Source organism: Panthera leo, chromosome E2 (genome assembly GCF_018350215.1).
Source record: "Panthera leo isolate Ple1 chromosome E2, P.leo_Ple1_pat1.1, whole genome shotgun sequence".
Lineage (NCBI taxonomy): Eukaryota > Metazoa > Chordata > Mammalia > Carnivora > Felidae > Panthera > Panthera leo.
This window is the reverse complement of record NC_056693.1, coordinates 3,111,188-3,135,972: the sequence shown is the minus strand read 5'-3', so window position 1 is coordinate 3,135,972 and position 24,785 is coordinate 3,111,188. Positions and strand designations below refer to the sequence as shown.

At 62.8% G+C, this 24,785-nt stretch overlaps 3 protein-coding genes and 1 long non-coding RNA gene across 6 annotated transcripts; all 4 read right to left on the bottom strand.

The window, feature by feature from the left end:
- Positions 1 to 163: 163 nt before the first annotated feature.
- LOC122208621 lies at positions 164 to 2,996 on the bottom strand. Its single transcript, XR_006197298.1, has 3 exons — positions 2,765 to 2,996; positions 1,823 to 1,989; positions 164 to 1,732 (listed from the first exon to the last, which is right to left on the bottom strand). It is a non-coding gene; the product is annotated as an uncharacterized LOC122208621 (long non-coding RNA).
- An 869-nt stretch (positions 2,997 to 3,865) lies between these two features.
- On the bottom strand, positions 3,866 to 5,363 carry LOC122208702 (cytochrome c oxidase subunit 6B2). Its single transcript, XM_042920035.1, has 4 exons — positions 5,271 to 5,363; positions 5,027 to 5,156; positions 4,155 to 4,255; positions 3,866 to 4,032 (listed from the first exon to the last, which is right to left on the bottom strand). The coding sequence occupies exons 2-4, from the start codon at positions 5,136 to 5,138 to the stop codon at positions 3,979 to 3,981; spliced, it is 267 nt and encodes an 88-aa protein (XP_042775969.1). The 5' UTR covers positions 5,139 to 5,156; positions 5,271 to 5,363; the 3' UTR covers positions 3,866 to 3,978.
- A 300-nt stretch (positions 5,364 to 5,663) lies between these two features.
- On the bottom strand, positions 5,664 to 13,584 carry FAM71E2 (family with sequence similarity 71 member E2; the record flags this gene model as incomplete). Its single annotated transcript, XM_042920034.1, has 11 exons — positions 5,664 to 5,741; positions 5,834 to 5,922; positions 8,264 to 10,245; positions 11,506 to 11,582; positions 11,667 to 11,719; positions 11,815 to 11,918; positions 12,009 to 12,073; positions 12,235 to 12,259; positions 12,626 to 12,884; positions 13,040 to 13,194; positions 13,414 to 13,584. Coding segments are annotated over 10 exons (2,919 nt in total), but the record flags the coding sequence as incomplete, so codon positions are not given.
- A 1,470-nt stretch (positions 13,585 to 15,054) lies between these two features.
- IL11 (interleukin 11) lies at positions 15,055 to 24,771 on the bottom strand. 3 transcript variants are annotated; one of them, XM_042920360.1, is made up of 6 exons: positions 24,585 to 24,771; positions 21,565 to 21,575; positions 17,127 to 17,299; positions 16,875 to 16,961; positions 16,583 to 16,744; positions 15,055 to 15,812 (listed from the first exon to the last, which is right to left on the bottom strand). In XM_042920360.1, the coding sequence occupies exons 1-6, from the start codon at positions 24,665 to 24,667 to the stop codon at positions 15,642 to 15,644; spliced, it is 687 nt and encodes a 228-aa protein (XP_042776294.1). In that variant the 5' UTR covers positions 24,668 to 24,771; the 3' UTR covers positions 15,055 to 15,641. The 3 variants fall into 3 exon arrangements, 1 of the variants encoding a protein (XP_042776294.1); XR_006197373.1 differs by lacking the exons at positions 15,055 to 15,812; positions 16,583 to 16,744; positions 16,875 to 16,961; positions 17,127 to 17,299 and adding an exon at positions 21,050 to 21,292 and having other exon boundaries at positions 21,565 to 21,658; XR_006197374.1 differs by lacking the exons at positions 15,055 to 15,812; positions 16,583 to 16,744; positions 16,875 to 16,961; positions 17,127 to 17,299; positions 24,585 to 24,771 and adding exons at positions 21,050 to 21,292; positions 24,121 to 24,572 and having other exon boundaries at positions 21,565 to 21,658.
- Between the last annotated feature and the right edge of the window lie 14 nt (positions 24,772 to 24,785).

The window sequence follows — 24,785 nt, the reverse complement described above, 5'->3', positions numbered from 1 at the left end:
AGGGGCAGAGAGAGAGGGAGACAGAATCGGAAGCAGGCTCCAGGCTCTGAGCCATCAGCCCAGAGCCCGACGCGGGGCTCGAACTCACAGACCGCGAGATCGTGACCTGAGCTGAAGTCGGACGCTCAACCGACGGAGCCACCCAGGCGCCCCAAGCCTGTTGGTTTGAAAGGAGGAAGGCGAGGAGGGCGCGGAGGGCAGACTCCAGTGCAGGTGCCTCACGGTGGCGTCTAGACCAGCAGCACAGCAGAGCCGGAATCTCCTCCGGGATGGATGGACAGACAACCACGGGGCGGGGGGTTACAAGCACTTCCAGAGATCCTGTTGTAAAGTGTAGTAACTGCACGTGCGCATGTGCACTCTTCTCGGGAGAGGGCTCGGAGCCTTGGTCCGCTTCCTCAGAGTGTCTGGAACCCAAGTGGTCGGAGGCCCACGCAGAGCCCGCTCATTCTGGGTTGTAGGATGAGGCGTTGCCCCGCCAGCCTCCGCCCACCCGATGCCAATAGCAACCCCCTCGGTTGTGACAGAAATGTCTCCAGACGCTGCCAGACGTCCCCCTGGGGGCCAGCGCCACCCCCACTGAGAAGCGCTGGGCTGGGGCGGCAGGGTGATGGGGAGGGAGTCGCGCGGCTTGTGTGGCCTGGCGTCCGTCTTCACGGCTGTGCTCCCAAGACCACCCCACCCCCTTTACAAACAGCCTGCGGAGGACAGTGACCACCTTGCTGCCAGGTTCTGCCCCGAACTACCCCCCCCCACCTCCACCCCGCTGAGTCGATGGCTCCTACCACGACAGGACAGCACAGGCCCCGGGGAGGGAAGAATGAGAGTTGGCAGGTCAAGGCAGGGGCTCGAACCCCATCGCACAGCCTGAATGAGGGCGTAGGGAAGTTGGCCGGGAGATGAAGGGAAGAAGGAACTGAAAGAAGCAGAAAATAATCACAGCTCACGTGCTCAAGGTCCATGCTCTGCCTTCTCCTTCGCCTCTGGTGGCTGAGCTGGAAGCAGAGCCGAGAGTGCCATCCAGGCTGGGCACCCCAATCCTGGACCCACTCCTTTCCTGACCCTTTTACATGCACACGGCATTGGCCGGTTGTCTCCAGGAGCCCCGGGACCCTGTGATGGGTTGGCCATCCTGGAGGGCGATTAGTCACTCCCACCGTGCGATGTGTCAGCCACCAGTATGAACCAACACGCTTCCTCGGATTGCTTACACAGGCAGAGACCCCCCACACACACCCGGAGAGACCTGGGCCCAACAACTAGCCTGTGGTTCACAGCATGGTCCTCCCCAGCAGCCCTACGAAGTGTAGGTGCGGTTATCAGCAGACTTTGGATGAAAAGACCACGGTGCAGACGGCTTGGGGAATTGGGGGCCACGTGGCTGGTAATCTGTGCAACTGGGACTTGAGGCGTTTCAGAGTTCATCAGGCTGCAGGATCTTCAGGATGAGAAGGAGGCTGGCTCCAGAGACAGGAGGCTGGAGCCGTGCCCACTGGGGACCAAGGGACAGTGAGCTGGGTCGCGGTGGCTTCCATCGGGAGGAGAGGGAGAGCGGGTTCCTTGAGAGTTTGGGTTCCCGGAGCAAAGGGTGAAGGGCAGCTGAGCGTTTCTGATGGGGAAGTGCCTGGAAGCCTGAGCCTGTCCACGGATGGGGAGGAAGGAACCAGCCGGGCCGAGGGGCTCAGAGGCAGGGGAAGAGGGCAAGAGGTGGCCTGAGACGGAGGGGATGGCGCTGGGGGAAGAAAGGGGGAGGGGGAAGGAGGTGGTGAGGAGAGCAGGGATGCGAGTTGGGGAGAGGGGCAGGAACAGGACCTCCTCTGACCTGGGAAGCTGCCGCAGGTCCCTGCTGCTGGCACTGGGGCTTCAGGGAGCAGTGGAGGCGCTGTTCAGAGTTCAAGGCCTGGGCGTGTGCTGTGCTGTTGACCCAGACAGCCATAGTGCACGAGGCCGGACCCCGCCTCCAGCTCCGGCATCCTTAGGGTTGGTGGCCTGGAGTATAAACAATGCTCCAGAAGTGGTTGAGGGATGGGGCGCCTTGGTGGCCCAGTCGGTTGAGCATCTGACTTGATTTCAGCTCAGGTCATGATGTCACCATTCATGAGTTTGAGCCCCGCATCGGGCTCTGCACTGACAGCGTGGAGTAGGCTTGGGATTCTCTCTGCTCCTCCCCTGCTTGTTCTCTCTCTCTCTCTCTCCCTCCCTCCCTCCCTCCCTCTCTCCCTCTCCCTCCCCGCCCCCACCAAAATAAACTTTAAGAAAAGTGGTGGAGGGCTGATGGTGGGGACAGAAAATGGAGAGTTGAGAGTGGCTGCCGGGCAAGGGAGAGAAAGTGCCCTCCAGGCAGGGGTGGCCTGCTGAGGTCCAGAGGCTGGCTGGGGCTGTACAGGTGGCAGGCTCTGTGCTCAGATGCTACCTAGGTGACCTCACCGAGTGTCAGCCAGCAGCCCTATTTGGTGACTCGGAGAGGTGCCTTGCCTGTGTGTCACCATCTGCTTCCCTGCCACAGGGGCAGCGCTCCCGGCACGCCCTGCGCACTCACCTGCCCCCCTGCCTCTCAGGCTGTGATTGGAGGAGGGGAGGGCAGGGTATCTGGGTGAAGCCATCCCAGGAGATGAGACGGCTGGGGTGCGCCCTGGGTGGCTTGATGAGGCCAGCGTGGAGGGTGTGCCTGGGGACAGTCATCCAGGAGGCTGGGTGGAGCCAGTCCTCCAGAGTCCGCTCAGCCCCTCCCATCATCCCACCTGTCCTGGTAACGGGACTGTACCATCTCTGTTTCCTGGGGAAGCTGAGGTGCACGCAGGTCAAGAAGCTTGTTCAGGGTCACCGACAAGTTGTTCTGATCAGTAACAGCGACCTTCGAGCCCCGGATTAAACTGGCCTCGACATGACTTGAGAGAGCCTGGCTCCAGGCTGTCGCGGGAGTCCTACAGCTTCAGGGAGACACAGTGGAATCCAGTCCTCCCTGTGCCCAGGACTCGGTCCGGGCTAGAAGCCCAGGGCTCTGCGCTCTGTTAAGGGTCACGCCTCAGCCTCCGGGCGGGGGGTGGGGGGGGTGGGGGGGGGGGGGGGCAGGTGGTTGGAGAGGTGACCTTTCGGGGGGCATTTGGAATGAGGATGGATTTTGGCGTTGCCGCCTCTGAGCCTGGGCAGGCCCGGTGCCCGGATGCGGCAGGAGCAAATTATTCAGACAGGAGCTTGGAGTATCCTGGGGAAATGGAGAAGTCGGGGGGGGGGGGGGGGGGGGGGGCAGCCGCCCCTGTTCTTTGGGGGAACAAGGAAGAGGCTGCTCTGGCGGGGCCGGTGCTGACAGGGCCAGGCGTGCAAAAGACTGTTGGGAGGGGCTCACGGGATGAGGACAGGATGGCAAATGGAGTCAAACAGGGGCACGGAAGTGATGGAGAGTGGTGAAGAAAGGGTCCAGAGCAGGGGAGGGAGGGTTGGGGTCAGCGCTGGCGGGGGGGGGGGAGGGTGTGCACAGTAGACTCCCCCCACCCCAGAACTTGGGAATGGAAGTCCCAAAGGAGGTGGGGGAGGCGTTCAGGCCAGAGAGGAAGAGGCTCCTGAGGGAGGAGACGGAGGGCGACTAAGTGTGGGGATGGACAGTCAGGGGCACTCTGGTGGGCGCGCGTGGTCATCCAGAGATCCAGAGAGGACCCCGGGCTGGTGGCGGCTGCTGCTGGAGGCAGCGGGGCAAGGGCGGACGGGGCTTGGTTGCTGCCGCCCTGGACACCTGCCTACCCTCCCTCCATGGCAGCCCGACGGAGCAGAATCCTCCCCTGCCCCCTCCTCCATCAGAACCAGTAGTGTTAGCTGCAGGCCACAGACAAAGGTCTTCTCCAGCCCCCACGCCAGATAATAAGAAACGTCAGCAGCAACATAGCTTTATGTGTGGCTTAGAGAGTCTCGGGGAGACTCGAGGACGGTGGGGGGTGGAGGGTGTCAGCGCGCTGATCCTTCGGGGCGTCCGCACTCAGGCCGTCAGATTTTGCCTGCGAAGGTCCCTCCCTGGATCTGCTCGGTCCAGCGCTGCACCTGGGGAGAGGCGGGCGGGAGGGGAGGCGGCGGGCGCTGGTTCAGCTCCGCGGGACCCTCCACCCTCGCCCGGTCCGGTCTCGCCCGGCCGGCTGCCGACGCCCCCTCGGCCCCCTGCTCACCCAGCTCTTGGGGCACAGCGAGTGGAACACGCGGAAGTAATACTCGCAGGGCTGCGTGCTTTTCCCACGGCGGTTCATTCTCTTGACGCAGCGGTGGTAGTCTGAGGGGTGGGGCGGAGCGGGCCGCGGGGTTGCCTCGGTCCCAGTCCCAGCAGACCAGGCCCCGCCCCCCCAGGACTTGGTCCCCAGGCCTCCAGAGCAGGCCCCGCCCACTCCCAGTCAGGCCCCGCCTCTCCACGGTCGGCCCACCCCCTCCAGGCCATGCCCAGCCCCTCCAGGACTCGGTCCCGCCCCTCCAGGCCAGGCCCCGCCCCCTCCAGGCCCAGTCCTGGCCCCTAGACCAGGTCACGCCCCGTCCCGGACAGGCCCCGCCCCTGCTGGGTAGGCCCCTCCTATCCCTCCCTTGCCTCGGCCCTCCAAGACTCGGTCCCGCCCCCCACCGGATAGGCCCCGCCTATCTCTCTCTCGCCCCTCCCCTCCAAGACTCGATCCCACCCTCCGGGACAGGGTCTCCTCCCCTCCAGACAAAGCCCCGCCCACGCTGGATAGGCCCCGCCCATTCCTCCCTCACCCCGCCCCTGCAGGATTTGGTACCCGCCCCTCCAGAGCAGGTTCCACCCTCTCCTGGCCAGGCCCCCGCCCATCGCACCCTCGCCCCACCCCTCGGCCCTGGCCTCTCCAGATAGGCCCCGCCCACTCCCCGGCGAGGCCCCGCCCCTTCCGACCATGGGGGCCCCCCCTCCCTTCCCCTCCCACCCCAACGGTCACCGCCACCGAGGCCGGTCCGGGACCCTCTCCCTGTCTTCAGGTGGGGCGGACCCCTTTCCGCCTCTTCTGTCTCCCTCCCCCTAACCTGGCCCGCAACGTCTCACCCAGGAAGTTCTGGTAGCAGTTGCGGGTCTGGTTCTGGTTGGGGAAGCGCGGGTCGAAGGGTGGTGTTGTCCATTTCCCCTTGGGGGACTTCTGGAACTCAATATCCAACATCCAGGGAGGCGGCAGCTACTGCAGGGGCAGGGGGCTCCGTGGGGCCTGAAGGCGCCTCTCGCTCAGACCCGCACCCAGTTCCTGGCCCCCGCCCCAAAGCCCAGTCCCTGATCCCACCCGCCCTGCCCTCACCAGACTGATGTCAACGTGTCACTGGGTCAGCTGTGCTTGTGGCTCCATCCGGCGGTGCCCCTCGCTTCTGAGTGTCGGGGGTCCCAGCCCAGGAAAACCACGACTCCTGGCAGGATTGGCTGGGGCCCCTGGAACCCCAGCCAATGGGAGCCGCTGCGCTGCAGGGGACGCTCTGGGCCGCCAGGCAGGGTCTGCGTGGACCACCTCCCCCACCCCCGCCGCCTCCCACCTCCAGCCGGACGCCACCCCGCGCGCACACACTGGCACCCAGTCGCGATTTTTGCCGAGTCTCAGACTCAGGCTTTTAATCTCTGCGAAGCTGGGCCGCTCCGCGGGCTCTCCCCCGCCCCCCGCCCCCCAATATATAAACGTATAGATAGCTCTGGTCTCTACCCTAGAGGGAGCGTCCCCCCCGCCCGGGCTTTTCAGCACCCTGCTTCTTACGGTACAGGTGCACAGCACCCTGGGGGCCTGTGGGGAAGAGGAGGAAAGAGTAAGGGTGGTGTCCGAGCCGCCGGACTTCAGTACCAGGACTAAGGCGGGTCCGCAGGGTCTCTGGCTACCTGGTCACGCTGGGCTCCTTTGGACACTTTGGCGATTGAGATTGACTCCCCCCGAATCCCGCTATTGAAGGCTCTGGGAACTCTGTATGCTGCGGAGAGAGAGAAAGCCAGAGGGGGTCTTGGAGGTCACAGGAAGAGCATAGTGAGGGCTCAGTAAATCCCTGCTAAAATGAAGCGTGAGCTGGAATCAGGGTCCCCACCAGTGTCTTCCTGTCCCTGCTGTCCCTCCCAAGTTTCTCTCCCTCCTGCCTAGTTGCGGGGGAGCCCGCCTGTGGATCCTTCACACCAACACGCAAATGCTAATCTCTCTCTCCTCTTCAGCACTCTCGTGCTCACTTCCTACACCAGCTACTTCTTGCCATGTCCCTCCTCCCCTTCCAGCAAACTACTTGGAAAAAAGCTGCTGGACCCCTCCTCTCTGCGTCCCCTCTTTGCATACGCACGTTCATAGGAAAGTACGTGTACGTGGGTGGGTGGGTAGGTAGGTATATAGCGGGGAAATACACATCACATAAAATTTACCTTTGCAACCGTTTCAAAGTGCACAGTTCGGCGACACTAATTACATCCACAGTGCTGTGCAACCACCACCTCCACTTAGCTCCAGAACATTTCATCACCCCAAAAGGAGACCCCTGTTCCCAATAAGTCATCCCTCCCCATTCCTCCCATTCCTCCCAGCTCCTAGCAACCACCATTCCGCTTGGATTTATTTGCCTGGTCTGCAAGTTTCCCACAAATGGAATCACACACGGTGAGGCCTTCTGCATCTGGTTCCTTTCACTGAGCATCGTGTTTTCAAGGGCTGCGGCAAGTGATCCCCTGCTTTCTGTGCTCCCGTCGGCCTGCCCCATTCGGGTCTTTGTTCCCACCATGCAACAAATAATAAAATCCTTGCTGGTAAGCCCAGGGCTCCTGCCTCAGTCCCGTATTCTTTCACCTAACTGCAGCATTACACGCAGCTGCCCCTGACACCCAGGCTGTCACCATTCTGCCAACTCTCACTATGGTTTCCCCTTTTCATTAAAAAAAAAAAAAATTTACATTTATTTATTTTTGAAAGACAGGGAGAAACAGAGCGCTAGTCGGGGAGGGATAGAGAGAGAGGGAGACACAGAATCCGAAGCAGGCCCCAGGCTCTGAGCCATCAGCACAGAGCCCGACGCGGGGCTCGAACTCACGAACCATGAGATCACGACCTGAGCCAAAGTCAGACGCTTAACTGACTGAACCACCCAGGCGCCCCTGGTTTCCCCTTTTCTAAACACTTTGCACCCTCTTTGTCGACGCTCACTGGCTGGTGACCTCCTCCAGTCTCTTGGCTTGTGGTAACTATCCATGTGCCGATGATTTCCCATCACTCCCAATTCATATATCCAGCTACCTGCCCCACTTCTTCACCAGGGATCTTAGACGATCCTGATCCCCTCCCTGCCACCTGCTGCATTCACAGCCTCTCCGTCTCCCCAGTGTCTCAGACCCCAGACCCTACGTTTGCCCTTGACACCACATGGCCGTGTCCAATCCATGAGCCAATCTGTCGGCTCAACCATCCTGCCTCTTTCTCACACTTCCAACACCTCCCTTCTTGTCTCATGCCCGGATCGTTGCAACTGCCTCCTCCCTATTCTCCCAGATCCCATCCTTGCCCCCCTTACCTTCTCTATGCTTTGGCCAGAGAGAGCCTTTTCAAATATACACCAGTCTCAGCCATTCTGCCCCAAATCCCCCAGCTCACTCAGCATCAAAGCCAAAGGCCTTAAAATGGCCTGCAAGGTCCCACGTGATTACCACCACTTGCGTGACTTTTTCTGACTTCATTTCCTACTCTTGGGGTCCCTTGGAACTCACTCTTGGTCCAACGTATCACACACACACTCATGCCTCAGGGCCTCTGCGGTGGCTGTTTCTTCTGCAGGGAACATACTTTCACCAGATGTGTGCATGGCTTCCTTCTTCCCCTCCTTCGGGCCTTTACACAAATGACATCAACTCACTGAAGCCCTCCTGCACCAACCAGTCCAATACAGGAGGCTGCCTATCTTCATCCCTAGTCCCCCCCAGCCCCTGCTCTTTTCCCATGGAGCTATCACCTTATAGCGTGCAATATAATTGACTTAGCTGTTAATTGTCAGGGCTCCTAACTTCAGCACTACTGATATTTTCTCTGGATCATTCTCTGCTGTGGTGGGCCATCCTGTGCATTGTAGGACATTGAACAGCATCCCTGGGCTCTACACACAAGATGACAGGAGCATATCCTCCCCAAATTGCTCAATGCCATATCTCTAGTGCTTAGAACAATGCCTAGCACAAGTCAACACTCTCTATACATTGAGTCCGTGAATAAAAGTGAAAAAAGGGAATGATCCTCTTTTTATCTTGCAGCTAATGGAGTTGACAGAACGTGTCAGCTGTCACCCCAAATACCTGGCTGAAGGACTGTAAGCACCCGGTTCCTCTATGTCCTCCACCTCGGGGGCCATGCCCATCATATTCTCATTTTCTACGAGTGTTGGTAAGATAACATCAGAGGACAACTTTGTTATGGCCAGGGCACTCTGGTCTGACATCCCCTGGAGCTGGTCTGACATCCTCTTGAGCTGGTCTATCCTCTCAAGCTGGTCTGGCATCCCCTCGAGCTGGTCTGGCATCCTCTCGAGCTGGTCTGATATCCCCTTGAACTGGTCTGGCATCCCCTCAAACTGGTCTGGCATCCTCTGGAGCTGGTCCGATATCCCCTCAAGCTGGTGTGGCATCCCCTCAAGCTGGTCTGGAGTCCTCTCGAGCTGGTCTGGCATCCCCTCCAGCTGGTCTGGAGTCTTCTTGAGCTGGCCTGACCTCCCCTCCAGCTGGTCTGACTGCCCCTCAGGCTCAAGAGATGCTCTCTTTGGCTGCTGGAACACACTGGCCTTCGTCTCTGAGATGGGGGTCAGTGAGATGGGCCACGGGGGTACCTCCTCCCACCTTGATGCAGGCAGACTGATGGGCTCTGGGGAGACATTGTCCATCATCAGGCTGCTGGCCTCATGCCTGGGGAGGCCAGGCACTTCGGAAGCCTCTTTTGGAACCTGGGGCTGTGCCTCTACCCAGCGATACATGCTCCCTTCAGCCCACGGATGCATTCTCTCCTTCACCCGGGTGCCAAACAGGGACTGCTCTCCAACCACCTCTGGTGTCCCCTGCAGCAAGGGCACCTCACTGGGGCTGACTGTTGACATGTCAGGCATCGGGGGGTTCGAGAGCCAGGAGGACGGATTGACTGTTGCGGGCCTCAGGGGCGGTTCCTTGGAGTTGGCCATGATCATCAGCTTGGCAAGGGTGAGCCCCTCCACCGAGAACGGCCTGCTTTGCTCCTCTGGGGGTCCCTGGATGACCACCTCCTGGGTCTTGAGCCACTTCTGCTGTTGCCCCACCGTCTGGGAGGTTAAGCCAGGCTTGTCCAGGGATATCTCCTCCTTCTTTCTGTGGACCTTGTCCTCCAACTTGCCCCTGCCCTTCAAGCCATCCAGGGTGATCTTCAGGGCTTTAGTGAGCACGACCTCCTCAGACTCCTTCTTGGTGGTGGTAAAAGGCAGGTCCTGGGATGTTTTCTGGGTCCTTGTCTCTATCAGGTCCATCTCCTGGGTGCCCACAAACATCAGTGGTCCTGGCGTCCCCTCACGCTGGCTTCTCTTGAGCACACGCCGTCTAGGACCTCCTGTGGGCAACGTGCCCAAAGTGCCGGTGTCCGGTGTCATCTGCTGTTGAGTAGGTGACGTCAGAGCCTTCTGGGATGGGGCAGGTAGGAACACGGATTTCCTTCCTGGGACAGAGGAAGATACAGCCTTCCGGGAAGTAGGCGATACAGGTGGGGCCTTCCGGGCCGGGCCAGGACTGGCTGCGGCCTTCCGGGAAGTAACGGATACAGGTGGGGCCTTCCAAGGGGGGCCGTGTACTGTTGGGGTCTTCTGGGTAACAGCGGGTACCACTGGGGCCCCCCGGGGTGGGCCGGGTGCAGTCGACATCTTCTGGGATGGATCATGCATTGCTGAGACCCTCTTGGACTGGTCACGGAGGAATGGAACCTTCCAAGCGGCCACGCGGGCAGCTGCGGTCTTCTGAGAGGGTGGAGGCCGCTGCCTCTGCCCGGATCCCAGAGCCTGGGCCTTTTCCTTGCGCCTGTGGGAGGAGGAGTAAGCGGCTGGGAGGGAGAAGCGGGGAGGGTAGGTGGCTGGGGAGAAGGAGGACGAGGACAAGGTGCTGGTATCGGGGTCCATCAGGTTTTCGATGTCCTGCTGCCACAGGTACGTGTTGAAGGGATCATAGGATTCCAGCAAGGAAATATCAGGGGTGTCTGCGGAGGCACAGCGGATGGGGGTCTCAATTAAACCGCCCAGGACTGTGGCCGTGTCTGAGTCAGAAGAGCAACACTGTAGGTGGACAGAGAAGAGGGGAAGAATGGTCACGGCCAGGGGAGGCTCCCAGAGCCCAGGACACAGGGCCCTCCTCCCTCAGACCCGGGAGTCCAGACCCCCCGCCCCTCCTCCCTCAGATGAGGGAGTCCTGACTCCCAGCCCCTCCTCCCTCAGACCCAGGAATCCAGACCCCTCAGCTCCTCCTCCCTCAGACCCAGGAGTCCTGCCCCCCAGCCTCTCCTCCCTCAGACCCAGGAATCCAGACCCCCAGCCCCTCCTCCCTCAGACCCAGGAGTCCAGAACCCTCAGCTCCTCCTCCCTCAGACCAGGAGTCCAGACCCCCAGCCCCTCCTCCCTCAGACCCAGGAGTCCAGGCCCCCAGTCCCTCCTCCCTCAGACCCAGGAATCCAGACCCCTCAGCTCCTCCTCCCTCAGACCAGGAGTCCAGGCCCCCAGCACCTCCTCCCTCAGACCCAGGAGCCCAGGCCCCCAGCCCCTCCTCCCTCAGACCCAGGAGCCCAGACCCCCAGCCCTCCTCCCTCAGACCCAGGATTTCAGACCCCCAGCCCCTCCTCCCTCAGATGAGGGAGCCCAGGCCCCCAGCCCCTCCTCCCTCAGACCCAGGAGCCCAGACCCCCAGCCCCTCCTCCCTCAGATGAGGGAGTCCTGACCCCCAGCCCCTCCTCCCTCAGACCCAGGAATCCAGACCCCTCAGCTCCTCCTCCCTCAGACCAGTAGTCCAGACCCCCAGCCCCTCCTCCCTCAGACCCAGGAATCCAGACCCCCAGCCCCTCCTCCCTCAGACCCAGGAGTCCAGACCCCCAGCCCCTCCTCCCTCAGACCCAGGAATCCAGACCCCCAGCCCCTCCTCCCTCAGACCCAGGAGTCCAGACCCCCAGCCCCTCCTCCCTCAGACCCAGGATTTCAGACCCCCAGCCCCTCCTCCCTCAGACCCAGGAATCCAGACCCCCAGCCCCTCCTCCCTCAGACCCAGGAGTCCAGGCCCCCAGCCCTCCTCCCTCAGACCCAGGAGTCCAGACCCCCAGCCCCTCCTCCCTCAGACCCAGGAGTCCAGGCCCCCAGCCCTCCTCCCTCAGACCCAGGAGTCCAGACCCCCAGCCCCTCCTCCCTCAGACCCAGGATTTCAGACCCCCAGCCCCTCCTCCCTCAGACCCAGGAGTCCAGACCCCCAGCCCCTCCTCCCTCAGACCCAGGAGCCCAGGCCCCCAGCCCCTCCTCCCTCAGACCAGGAGTGGGCCCCCAGGACATAGCTGCCTTGGAAGAGGACTGTGTGTGGTTGATGGTGTTGGAGACGATGCTGAAGACGGTACGGATGGTGATGCTGGGCTTCTCTGGGCGGGAAGAAGGCAGAGTGAGCCCTCGGGGGAAGGGCCAGAACGTTGGGGGTCCACACGGGGAGGGCGAGGTGTGCTCACCGGTAACCTGGATGTGGGTCTGAGATGTGTCAGGGTGGAGGTTTCGTTGGGACCTGTAGGGGGCAATGTGGGGTGACTCTGGTGGCCTCCACACCGGGGTCCTCGCCCTTCGGCCTCCCGCGGGCAGCAAGACCCCAACCAAGCCTACTTCTTTTCTGCAGATTTCCTTCTAGGCTCAGCGTGCTCCTGCCGTGACCAGATGAGAGGCACAGAGTCGCCCACGGCCTGAGACTTGAATTTGCGCTTGAGGGTCTGGCGGTGGGAGGAGGGACGGCGGGCAGTCAGGAGGCGCGGGGCCCCCAGCCCGGCCCCTCCCCAGCCCGGCCTGCCCAACCTGCTCACCCTGGCCTTCCTCTGTTTCTGAAGTGTCAGCATCTTGTAAGGAAAGTTGGGCTCCACAGTCATGACTGCAGAGGAGGGGAGGACCTCCAGTCAGGGTCCCCGACAGGGAGGACGTGAGGCTCGGGCAGGGGAGGGGGGAGAGCTCAAGGGCTGGTAGGTGTGGCCACGCCTGGGGCAGGAGAGGCTGACAAGTAGGGAAGGGTCTGAGGACACGGAGGCTGCTCACCCGAACGTCCGGACTGGGGCTGGTCCTGTGGATGGGGAGGGGGTCGGTCAGGACGGGTTCCTCCTCCTGGTTTCCACGTCCCCATTACCTACCCCGCTCAGGACTCCAGGACCCCAACCCGTCCCCATGCCAGGACCCAGGGGTCCTCCCCTCTGCTCCTGCAAACCCTGGAATCCAGGCCACCAGCCATCTCCTCCCTCAGATCCTGGAATGCGGGCCTCCTCCCTCAGACCCAGGAGTCCAGGCCCCCGCCCCTCCTCCCTCAGACCCAGGAGTCCTGACCCCCAGCCTAAATCTTGGGATTCTGGATTTCAGCTGTTGGTCCCCGCTCTGAAATCCAAAACCACGGCTGCTCCCAGGGTCTGTGGGGGGGGGGGGGGGCACTGCCCACCTGGAGGCGCCAGGTGGAGGCAGGAGGTTTGACGCTGGCCGGGTCCCTGGCGGGCCCATGCGGGGTCCTGGGGAGCCAGGTAGTGGCGGGCCCCTGGAGCAGATTGATGAGCCGGATCCAGCGGTCAAACAGGAAGCCGGCCTCGTTGCGGGGGGCATCCAGCTCCAGGTAGTAGCAGCGGCCCGTGACCAGGCGCAGTTTCAGGCGCCAGGAGGACAGGTCATGCACGTAGAGGCGGGTCAGGTCGAGCGGGAGCATCCTGGGGGAGGCAGGAGACAGACGTGGTGGAGCAGAGGATGGGGCAGGGCAGGGGGGGTGGGGGACGAGGGGGAGAGGTGGGAGAGGGACATGGTCGAGGGGGGATAGGGCAGGCCTGGGGAGCGGCGGGGGGGGGGGGGTGCGGAATGGAGGCACCTGGTGAGGACGAGGCTGGAGCACTCCCTGCCCTCCGGGGGCTGAGCGATCAGCAGGATGTCTGGCAACACCAGGCCAGGCTGGGAGGCAGCCACACCCATGGTCACACGGTTGGTTCTGTGGTGCACGTACACGGGGGCCCCTCGATTGGTCACCTGGGGGGCCAGGGAGGGGGGCTGGGACCACTCCTTTCTCCAATGCTCCTCTGGCACCCCCAGCCCAAGCCCCCTACCACCTGAGCCTCCCCACCCCCGCGGCTGCCTAGTCAGTGCCTGCCTGGGTTCGAACCCCCCAGTCCGGGGCGGGGGTGGGGGGGGTGGTGTCTCAATCCCTTCCTGCCCCTCTCCGCCCCCAGGGTGCAGGAAGCTGGGGACCTGAACAAAGTTACTCTCGAACATGGGCAGCGGGCGGAGGGGCAGGTACTCGCCCCTCTGGAGGGTCTTCTGCAGCTCGCCTAGCGTGGGGACCCATTTTGAGGGTCCCTGGAATGGCTCCATGCGCCTGATGTTCTGAAGCCGGTTCACGGCGGCTGCAGAAAAGGTGGGTCACCCCAGACACAGAGTCAGGGACCCGGCACCTGGGTGCTTGGCCTGCCCAGTGTCCCCCAGCCCACCCGCCCTGGCCCTTTAGGCTTGGCAGGTGCCACAGCTCAGGGGTCCCAGAGGGTGGGGCTTCCCCAGGGCTTGGCCATGGCCCTGTGGTGGAGGGTGGTCAGCCCTGGCTTGGGGGAGGAGCCTTGGGGGGGGGCCTTTGTGACCTCATCAGACACTTGTAGGACTCTTTCTGGGAACTCTCGGGGGGGGGGGCGTGGACTCCCTTCTCCTCCTGGGATGTGGCCTAGAGTCTCGAGGGCTGGAGTCTGTGAATCAGAAGCCACGACTGCAGACCCAAAGCTACTGAAAACTCAGGGCCCCCGGCAGGATCTGTCTTGGACATTATAAATGGATAATTAACCAAAGAGTTTCCCACTTAAGAAGGGAGGCCCGAGCATGGCCCCAACTCACGACTGACCCCTTTCAGGGACCTTGAGGAAGACTCATACCCCCCACTGAGCCTCAGTTTCCCCATATATAACCGATTTGTGTCTGTGGCAGTGATTGCTGAACATTGGTTATAAAGAAAGGGGCACGGGCTTTGGAAGGAGCTGGACCTCTGGCAGAAACACAGTGGTCCCTTTCAAGGTGTGACCTTGAACACCATGTCCCCTCCCCCGCCAGCCTCACTTTCTCTCACCTGGAAAGTGGGGCATGACGGAGCATTCAGGGGATCATGTAAGTAAAACCCCACACTTAAGACACGGCCCAGAGCACACACTCAGTGAGCAGTCATTCCTGACTCCTTCTGAGGTCTTGTTTTGGGGGAAGGGGTTGGCTGGCATTCCGTCCTTCTAAAAAGTGTGTATTTTTTTTTTTTAATGGGTCATGCAAAACACATGGTCACTGTAGAAACTCTGAGTAATTCGGAGAAGCACAAATAATGAAAGCACCCATAATCCCACCCTGCCTTCCACCCTGAGGGGACCATGGTCAACATTTTGGTGTATTTTCTTCTAGGAGTTTTTTTTTTTTTTAATTATTATTTTAAAGTAAGCTCTATGCCCAGCGTGGCACTTGAACTCACGGCCCAGAGATCAAGAGTCACATGCTCTACTGACTGAGCCAGCCAGGTGCCCTGTGTTCTAGGACTTCTTAAAAAAATCTATATATCCATCCATCCATCCATCCAGAGAAGCAAAGTGGGAATCATGCAGTGGTTAGTAGCCTGCTTTCTCTATGTCTTAAAGCCGCCTCTGTATCATCCCCCCTTTATGGCTAATAGTTTTCCATCACACAGATGGGTGTCATTTATTAAACCATCCCTCACTGTTGAACATCTAGGTTGCTTCCAATTTGCTGTTGTGAACTGCCATAATGAATGACCTCGAACTTGCAGCCTTGTCATGTACAAGCACTGTAGGGCACTGGATGACCTTCTGGAACCTTCTATTAAATATTTATTGAGAGTCTATGAAGTGCTGTGCACCAGATGAGGCTCAGACCCTGCCCTGGAGGACCAACCATCTCCCCTCTGCTGTCCTGCCCACTAAGGGTCCCTGCCTCCCTCTACTCCAGGGACCCCAGCCCCCAGCCCTCAGAGAAATCACCTCTAAGTGGATGCGTATGACAAATTTAATTTCCCCTTCTGTATCGTACAAAAGTTTCTCGCATTTTGTACAAAAACCCAGGCCTCTTTCCCTTCCCTCCCCACCCCAACACAAAAAGTAATTGTTTAATAAATAATATATGCTCCTGCCTAGGCCCAGAGGCGTGGGGAACAGGGAAACACTGTGGCCAGACGTCTTAGAGATTCAAGAATCCAGGACTCCTGTTCCCTCACCCTTTGGTCCCCAAGCCCACCCACCTCCCACCCACGCCCTTAAATAAATAAGTATAAATAAGGCACAGATGCCCCCCCCTCTTCTGCCCAGGTCTCCTGGAGGGACCGTCTCTAATCAGGGGGAGAAGAAGAGGGGGGTATCTCCTGACCTCCATGCCCCTAGTCCCCAAATAAATAAATAAATAAGATGTGGCATCGAAGGACGTTGGCGGTTCTGTGTAGCTGGTCACAACCGAGTCTTCAGCAGCAGCAAGCCCCGCACGGCCCAGTCAAGGGTCAGGTGCAACCCCCCAAGAATGGCGTGGGCTGCCCTGATGCCTCCCCAGGCGGAGGCTGGGGGGGCCAGTGGGGGAGCTGGTGGGTCTGGGGGTGCTTGGGGTAAGGCCAGGCGGGACATCTGTTGGGAGAAGACAGAAGGTTAGCAATGGGTGGGGGTGCAGTGGGGGTCCCGGGAAGGGGCGTTTGGAACCTGGGAGTCCAGGCTGCATGTTTCCAGAGGGTCTTTAACCTGCAGGGTAGAGTTTCTGGGTGGGGAGTTCTCAACATGTTGGGTTCAGAAAGTGGAGGCTGGGGCCAAAAGGTAGAGGTCTCAAAGCTGGAACTCCAGGGCCAAGCTCAGGGGATTGAGGGGTGAAGTCTATAGAGTCAGGGCTGGGATCCTGATGCTAGGTGAACGCTGGGTGCTGTAGGCTCAAGTCTGGGGTCAGGTCCAAGATCTTGGGGCTGGTGTCTTACATGTGGGGTCTCTAGGATCCAAGCTCAGGGACTCGTGGGTGAGGGCTGGGGTCTCAGAACTGGGAGCTGGAATTTGAGGTCCAGGGTCTTTGTGGTCAGGCCCAGGAACGGGCAACTAAAGTTTTCTGATCTCAGGTTCTTGGGTCTCAGGTTTTGGCGGTCAGGGTTTGGGGGTCTTAAGGGCTCACAACCAGCATCTGAGGTCTTAGAGACTCAGAGCTCAGGATCTGGGGTCGTCTCACCCGAGATCTCAGGATCTAGGCTCTTGAGGTCTGGAGTTTGCAGAGTCAGGGTCTCCAGGCTGGCTTTGGGTCAGGGTCTGGGGCCTCGAGGGGGCTGGGGGTCTCCGAGCAGGCCTGGAGTCTGGGGTCCCAGGGTCTCAGGTTTCAAGTCTAGGTATGGGGCCTGGGAGCTGCGAGGTCGAGGTCGTACCAGGAGCTGCAGCCGGCGCAGCAGTCTGTCCAGCCGGGCCTGCAGGGCGCCCAGCTCCGGCTCCAGGGTCCGCAAGGAAGGGCCGCCCGCCCGCCGCAGCCACTGCACGTGCCGCAGGTAGGAGAACAGGTCTGCCCGCAGCCGCGTCAGCACACCTGGGAGCTAGGAGGCAGGGCATGGGGGGCATCACGGAACACCTGCCACACGCCTGCTCTGGCCCCCAGCCCCCCTTGCACCCTGGCCACCGCCCAGCTCTCACCTTTGCCCCCTCTTCCCCTTCCCCTCCCCTTACCTGTAGGGCTCCCAGCGCCCCTGCACTCATGGCCAAGGTGGGAAGAGAGTCCAGGTTGTGGTCTCCGTCGGCTGGAAATTTGTCTCTCTGTGGGGGAAAAGAAGCCTTGAGGGGGACCCTGCCCAGCTCCAAGGGTCCCCCCATCCTGCAGACAGGCCCCAGACTCCCCCCTCCCGCTGTTTCCGTGCGAGCCCAGAAGCCCTCCACACTCCGGGTCCCTGTCCCAGCCCAGCCCCCGGCAGGCTCTCCCACCAGCTGCGCAGCAAGCTGTCGAGTGTCCGCCAGGAGAGAGCGGGTCAGGAGGACGGCGCTGTCCAGCTCGGCCCGAGGGTCTGGGGAGGCCCGTGGGGGGCCCGGCGGTGGCCCCGGGGCAGCAGCTCTATCCGGCCACAGGCTCAGAGCGACCAGGACCAGGCAGCAAACACCTGGGGGCGGGAGAAGGCAGAGGGAGCTCAGACCGGACTGGTGGGTCCGGGGGAGGAGGGACTGGGGGTCCCGAGTCCCGGGGTGGCGCGCCCAGGGCAGGTCGCAGGCCCGGGGCGGGTTGCCCTCTCCCTCTCCCGCTCTGGCTGCCCCGCCCGTCGGAGCAGACGCGGCCCGGGGCGGGTAGACGGGCCGGGCGTCTCCCGTCCGCCCCCGGACGCCGGAATCTGGGCCCCGGGGCGGGGCGTGAGGGGGGAGGCACAGGCCAGAACCTGCCCCCTCCCCGGGCCTCGGGAGCCCGAGCCGGACTGAGAGCGGGGCAAGGAGACCGGGACAGGAACCCGGAGGCCCAGACCCCTGCCCAGGGGGACCGCGGAAGGCCGGGCCGTGGTGCCGGGGATGCCCCCGGGGCACACCTGGGCGGAGGGACGCAGAGACGCGGGCGCAGCGGGGACGCGGGAGGCGGACAGGGACCCGGCGGCGGCGCGCTCCCCGGGGGCTCCGGCCCGCTGGTTCCCCGGCAGCCCATCCCCCAGCCGCCCCGCCCACCCCCGCGCCCGCCAGCCAATCAGCGCCCCCCGGGCCGCCCCGCTCCCGCATCACACCCCCAGCCCGCCCCCCGGGCCCTCCCCGGCCGCTGTCTGTCCGTCGGTCCGCATCTGTCTGGCTCTCCGGTTCCTGTCTGCACCACTGTCTCTCTTTCTCTCCTCCCCCTGCCTGGGGGGTCGGCGTTCGGGACTTGCGCTCACCTCCTCGGGCTCCCTGCCTCAGTTTCCCTCCCGGAGCCTTTCTGTCGGGATGCCCGGGTGTCTGCCGACTCCCAGGGCGTCCCGCGCTCTTGGGGGTCACCTCCCGGCATTTGTCTGTCTCTGTCTGTATGTCTTCATGTCTCTCGCGCTGCCCTGTCTCCGCGTCTCAAATCCGTCCTCCTGTCTCTGCCCGTCTCTGCTCCCGGCCTCCTGCTGCTTTCTCTGAATCTCCTTTCCTGTCCTCCGTCTCTGCCTCCCCACGGCTCCCTCGCTCTCCTCTGTCTCTCTCTGTCCGATTCCGCTGTGTCTGTCTGCTCCCCACCCTCCTCGCCGCGGTCCCTCCCTCCTCCCTTCCTGTCCCCCCCCCCCACCCTATGAACTTGAACCAACTTACTGTTCATGTCCCCACAGGGCAGGGATTCCCCAGGGCAGGGGGCAGGGAGCTGGGGGCCTTTAACCCTTCCCTGTCCGCTGCCGGGGGGGAGCCCTGGGGGTCAGCTGGGCCTCGGCCTGGGGAGGGGAGGCATGTGCGTGTGAGCAGCGAGGGCCGTGGCAGTGAGGGAGTGTGGATGCCTGGGGGGTTATATAGGGGGCCAGGGCGGGCGGGCGGGGGGCAGGCGGCAGGGGAGGGCGGCCTGACACATCCTGACTCACCCTCCCTGCCTGCCTTTTCCATTCAGACGGAGCCGGCTGCCTCGCAGGGCTCACGCTGCCTTGCTCAGAGGAGGGCACGGAAGGAAAAGTTGGAAAAGTTGAAAAGAGAAAGGGGGGGGTGGTCGGAGAGGGGCTGGTGAGGTCATTGGCGTCCCCTCCCTCCACCTCCTCGGCCGGCCGCCGCAGGGGCAGACACACACGGCGCAGAGGGCTGGGGCCCGGCTGCGGGCAGCGGGCGGGGGTCCACAGGACCAGGACTGGCACTGAGGGACACGGAGAGCTGGGGACGGGGCCACAAGACGCAGGATGGGGAGGCAGAGCGACCCCGTGGGACGAGGAACGGAGAAAGAGAAGGGGACGGAGCTTGGAGACCCAAGCAAGGAGACAGAGACACTTGGAGAGATGGGGACATTGGGGCAGAGATAGATCCTCTGAAAGGCAGAGATAGAGAGACGGAGACACTAAGGAGATACACTGCAGTCGCAGAGAGACCCCAGGAGGAAGAGGGGCAAAGTTGCAGTCATAGAGGGGAGGCAGGCTGCAGAAGAGATACAGAGAAAACAGAGGAGCAGGTGACAGAGCAGAAAGGCCCCAAGAGACAGAGGCAGGGGGACAGACGCGCTCAGAGACAGAGGTGCTGAACATTGAGGACAGAGAGGGGCAGAGCCTTTCCCCAGGAGACAGGTAGGGATGTGAAGGTGGGGAGAGAAGCAGAGATGGAAAGGAGGTGCGGTACCCCTCTGTGCCTCAGTTTCCTCACCTGTGAAATGGGGGTGACCGAGTACCCATCCTACCCCCCAAACGCCGGGGTAAGAATGACTTCACCCATGCAAAGCACGCAGTCAGCTCTCAGGAAATATGAACCATTGTTATTCTCTTTCTTGATTTTTATTAACACATGCGGGGAGACCCAGAGAAAGAAGGGTGGAGATGTTGCGTGAGCAGAGGAGGCAGGGAGGGTGACAGAACTGCAGAGAGAGTGGCTCAGCCAGGGAGAGGAGCTGGGGACAGGGCACGGGGGACATCTGCATAGAGATCGCGGTGCAGAGAGGCATTGGCGCCAGAGGGGGAGACGCACACAGACGGGGGAACAGCCGCGTGGACATGGTACCCGGAGGAGGGCCAGGCACTTGGGCAGAGCCCCTGAGGGAACAGGTCCAGAGCTCCATTCCCAGGAGCATCCCCCCCCCCCACCACCACCCAGGACAGAAGCGACAGTGGAAGACAAAGTGACGGGACTTTCCAAAGGTCCCCCGGCAGACTCCCTCTAGGCTCTGTGCTGAGCTGGCAGGGGGGACTCTGGGGATGAATGGAGGCTAGAGTTCTCCCCCTCCCATCCCCCACCATGGGAGGGGGGGGACGACGGCTCTCCTCCCCAGGGAGGTGAGGTCACAGCCCCCCCATGGTGGGACATGACCTCATTGCTCAGGTAAGAGCTCTCTCTCCCTTGGTCTGTCATGGCCACCCCTTCCAGGGCCCCCCAGGGGCCCTTCCCAGCCCCCGTTCCCGCAGGGACCCAGGCCTCTGACCACTGGGTCTCCGCCCCTCAGGGGGCCTGTTTCCGGCTGAGTCAGCGTGGGGGGCCCAAGGCTGCGTCAGTGAGGGGAGAACTGACGTAGCCCCCCCCCCAGACCGGCGGGGCCAGCCAAGGTGACTCAGGCCACCAGCCTGGGGGATGGACTGGCCTGAGGGGATAGGGACTGGGCCCGGGGCCAGTCTGGGAGCAACAAAAGGGATCTCGAAATGGCAGCCCCTTCCACCTACAGGGAACCAGACCCCCTTCTTCAACCCAGGGGTCTGGACCCCCAGCCCCTCCTCCCTCAGACCCAGGAGTCCTTCCCCCAGCCCCTCCTCCTTCAGACCCAGGAGTCCTGGTCCCCAGCCCCTCCTCCCTCAGACCCCATGCCCAGTATCCAGGCCCCAAACCCTGGCTTCCAGGTAGAGAAAAAAGTGTTGCCTTTTATAATTTGGAGAATACGCTACGGAAAAGGTCAGGAGTCTGGGGCCAGGTCAGTGGTGCGTGGCTGGGGCCAGTCCCCCCGCCCCACCCCCAGTGTCGCCTTGGCCATCACCCAGGGCTCTGGGGTCATGTTTGCCCATCTTTCATCCTTCCCGGCTGCAGGAGGCTGAGGGAGATGTGGTGGGCGCAGGACAGGAGGGCGAGGGCAGGGGGAACTCTCCAGACTCCTGGGTCTTCCCCAGGGTGAGGGGTGCTCCAGCTACTTCCACTACAAGGACAGTAAGAAGGAAGGGGTGGGGTGCAGACACTGAGAGGGAGGTGACAAGATGACAGGACAAGCAGGAACAGAAACTGTAGCACAAACCCCCAGAGTGACAAACAGACAATGATGTAAAACAATGGGATCTAGGGACACAGGAAGAAACAAACTCGGAGATCAGGGGAGACCCAGTGTGTGAGGCTCTGGTGGGGGGTCACAATCTTGGGGGAAGGTACCACTGGGATACTAGCGGGGAGCCGGGGTCCTTGCGTGTGCCGACCCCCTGGGCGAGGTGGGGCTGGCTGGTGTGAGGTCAGCAGGTCCGAGGCTGCGTGTGTCCGTCTGTCTGTCCCTGGGGGGTCCTGTCTGGCCTCTGGGGGGTGACGGGGCAGGCGGGCCGCAGAAGCAGCCCAAACCTGTCATTAGCGGTGAGGGCCGTGACGGCGGGGGCCCCCCCAGTCCCAAGTCGCGGTCCAGGGCCCTGGCAGCCCCGCCCCCCACCCCCTCCTTGATCCCTGAGGAATCCCGGGAATTGCGAAGTGGGTCCAGATGATGTTGACACAGGAAATGGTCATCAGCTGCTGGCCTCAGCTCCACAACCCCTATGACCCCCCACCCCCGGCCCCCTGCTGAGCCCCCTCTAACCTGTGTCATCTCTGACGGAGGCAGCCCAGGGCCACTCAGCTCCCACCAGGATGTTTACAGGAGATGCCCAGGGCAGGGGGTCAGCCTCACAGGGCTTCCAGAGAAATGGGCTCTGGGCTTCTGGACAGTTGCCCTCAGAGGAGTCCTGGCCTCCTCCTCCTCCCCGCTCAGACCCAGGAGTCCAGACTCCCAGCTCCTCCTCCCTCAGACCCAGGAGTCCAGACCCCCAGCCCCCTCCTCTTTTAGACCCAGGAGTCCAGGCCCCCAGCCTCTCTCCTCCCTAAGACCTAGGATCAGGCCCTCAACACCTCCTCCCTCAGACCCAAGAGTCCAGACCCCCAGCCCCTCCTCCCTCAGAGTCCAGCCCCCCAGCCCCCTCCTCTTTTAGACCCAGGAGTCCAGACCCCCAGCCCCCTCCTTCCTCAGACCCAGGAGTCCAGGCCCCCAGCCCCCTCCTCCCTCAGACCCAGGAGCCCAGGCCCCCAGCCCCCTCCTCCCTCAGACCCAGGAGTCCAGACCCCCAGCCCCCTCCTCCCTCAGACCCTGGAGTCCAGACCCCCAGCCCCCTCCTCCCTCAGACCCAGGAGCCCAGGCCCCCAGCCCCCTCCTCCCTCAGACCCAGGAGCCCAGACCCCAGCCCCCTCCTCCCTCAGACCCAGGAGTCCAGGCCCCCAGCCCCCTCCTCCCTCAGACCCAGGAGCCCAGGCCCCCAACCCCCTCCTCCCTCAGACCCTGGAGTCCAGGCCCCCAGCCCCCTCCTCTTTTAGACCCAGGAGTCCAGACCCCCAGCCCCCTCCTCCCTCAGACCCAGGAGTCCAGACCCCCAGCCCCCTCCTCCCTCAGACCCAGGAGCCCAGGCCCCCAGCCCCCTCCTCCCTCAGACCCAGGAGCCCAGGCCCCCAGCCCCCTCCTCCCTCAGACCCAGGAGTCCAGACCCCCAGCCCCCTCCTCCCTCAGACCCTGGAGTCCAGACCCCCAGCCCCCTCCTCCCTCAGACCCAGGAGCCCAGGCCCCCAGCCCCCTCCTCCCTCAGACCCAGGAGCCCAGACCCCAGCCCCCTCCTCCCTCAGACCCAGGAGTCCAGGCCCCCAGCCCCCTCCTCCCTCAGACCCAGGAGCCCAGGCCCCCAACCCCCTCCTCCCTCAGACCCTGGAGTCCAGGCCCCCAGCCCCCTCCTCTTTTAGACCCAGGAGTCCAGACCCCCAGCCCCCTCCTCCCTCAGACCCAGGAGTCCAGACCCCCAGCCCCCTCCTCCCTCAGACCCAGGAGCCCAGGCCCCCAGCCCCCTCCTCCCTCAGACCCAGGAGCCCAGGCCCCCAGCCCCCTCCTCCCTCAGACCCAGGAGTCCAGACCCCCAGCCCCCTCCTCCCTCAGACCCTGGAGTCCAGACCCCCAACCCCTCCTCCCTCAGACCCAGGAGTCCTGGCCCCCAGCCCCCTCCTCCCTCAGACCCTGGAGTCCAGACCCCAGCCCCCTCCTCCCTCAGACCCTGGAGTCCAGACCCCCAGCCCCCTCCTCCCTCAGACCCAGGAGTCCAGACCCCCAGCCCCTCCTCCCTCAGAGACTAGACTCCCAACCCCTCCTCCCTCAGACCCAGGAGTCCTGGCCCCCAGCCCCTCCTCCCTCAGACCCAGGAATCAGGCCCCCAGCCCCTCCTCCCTCAGACCCTGGAGTCCTGGCCCCCATACCCTTCCTCCCTCAGACCCAGGAGTCCTGGCCCCCCAGCCCCTCCTCCCTCAGACCCTGGAGTCCAGACCCCAGACCCCTCCTCCCTCAGACCCAGGAGTCCAGACCCCCAGCCCCTCCTCCCTCAGACCCAGGAGTCCTGGCCCCCAGCCCCCTCCTCCCTCAGACCCTGGAGTCCAGACCCCAGCCCCCTCCTCCCTCAGACCCTGGAGTCCAGACCCCCAGCCCCCTCCTCCCTCAGACCCTGGAGTCCAGACCCCCAGCCCCCTCCTCCCTCAGACCCAGGAGTCCAGACCCCCAGCCCCCTCCTCCCTCAGACCCTGGAGTCCAGACCCCCAGCCCCCTCCTCTTTTAGACCCAGGAGTCCAGGCCCCCAGCCTCTCTCCTCCCTAAGACCTAGGATCAGGCCCTCAACACCTCCTCCCTCAGACCCAAGAGTCCAGACCCCCAGCCCCTCCTCCCTCAGAGACTAGACTCCCAGCCCCTCCTCCCTCAGACCCAGGAGTCCTGGCCCCCAGCCCCCTCCTCCCTCAGACCCTGGAGTCCAGACCCCAGACCCCTCCTCCCTCAGACCCAGGAGTCCAGACCCCCAGCCCCTCCTCCCTCAGACCCAGGAGTCCAGACCCCAGCCCCTCCTCCCTCAGACCCAGGAGTCCAGACCCCAGCCCTTCCTCCCTCAGACTCAGGAGTCCTGTTCCCCAGCCCCTCCTCCCTCAGACCCAGGAGTCCAGACCCCAGCCCCTCCTCCTTCAGACCCAGGAGTCCTGCCCCCCAGCCCCTCCTCTCTCAGACTCAGAAATCCAGGCCCCAAAGCTATACGGCCTCAGGAGGCCCCTCCTCACTGCCCTGCAAAGCTGACTGGAAGTTCACCTGAGAGAACTAAGGATCGCAGTCCCAACCCAGCTCCCCAGTTGGGCTCCTCCTCCTTACTGAGGGGAACCAAATGGGAAGCTTGACGACCTCCACATGGACTCCTTTCCCCATTTGTAGGTGGACTGAGGCCTAGGGAGAAGCCACCCTCAGGGCCCTCACATCCCTAAGGCCCCCTACACATGCCCCATACTTTCTCCACGGGGAGGCCCGGAGTGCCTTTGGGACAAGGGGACTCCTGGGCAAGTGCTCTGCCCCCCTCCCGCGGACCAACCCCCATTTTCCCCTTGTCCTCCTAGGCCATCTCGTTGTTGGGGGGGGGGGCTCCCTAACAATGGGGCTCAGGGAGCCTCAGGCCCCTGCCCCTGGTTGCTAGGGGGAAGACCCCAGGCTATGAGCTGCCCCACAGGTATCGGGTTACTAAGTGGAGGGATTCCCTGGCAGGAAGGTCCCCCAGGCCCTACCCCGTGGAGTCCCCTGGTTCACAGGGAGCAGACGTCTTACACCACCACCGCCTCCTCTTTCTGCCACGGAGGCTCATTTTCATGCCCAGGCCCCCACCCCCACCCCACGGCCCTTCCCACCTGGTTGCTAAGGAAGCAGCTTCTTAACAAGCAGGCGTGACCAGGCCAGTGTGACCCCCTCTCCCTTCTTCCCCATGTCAA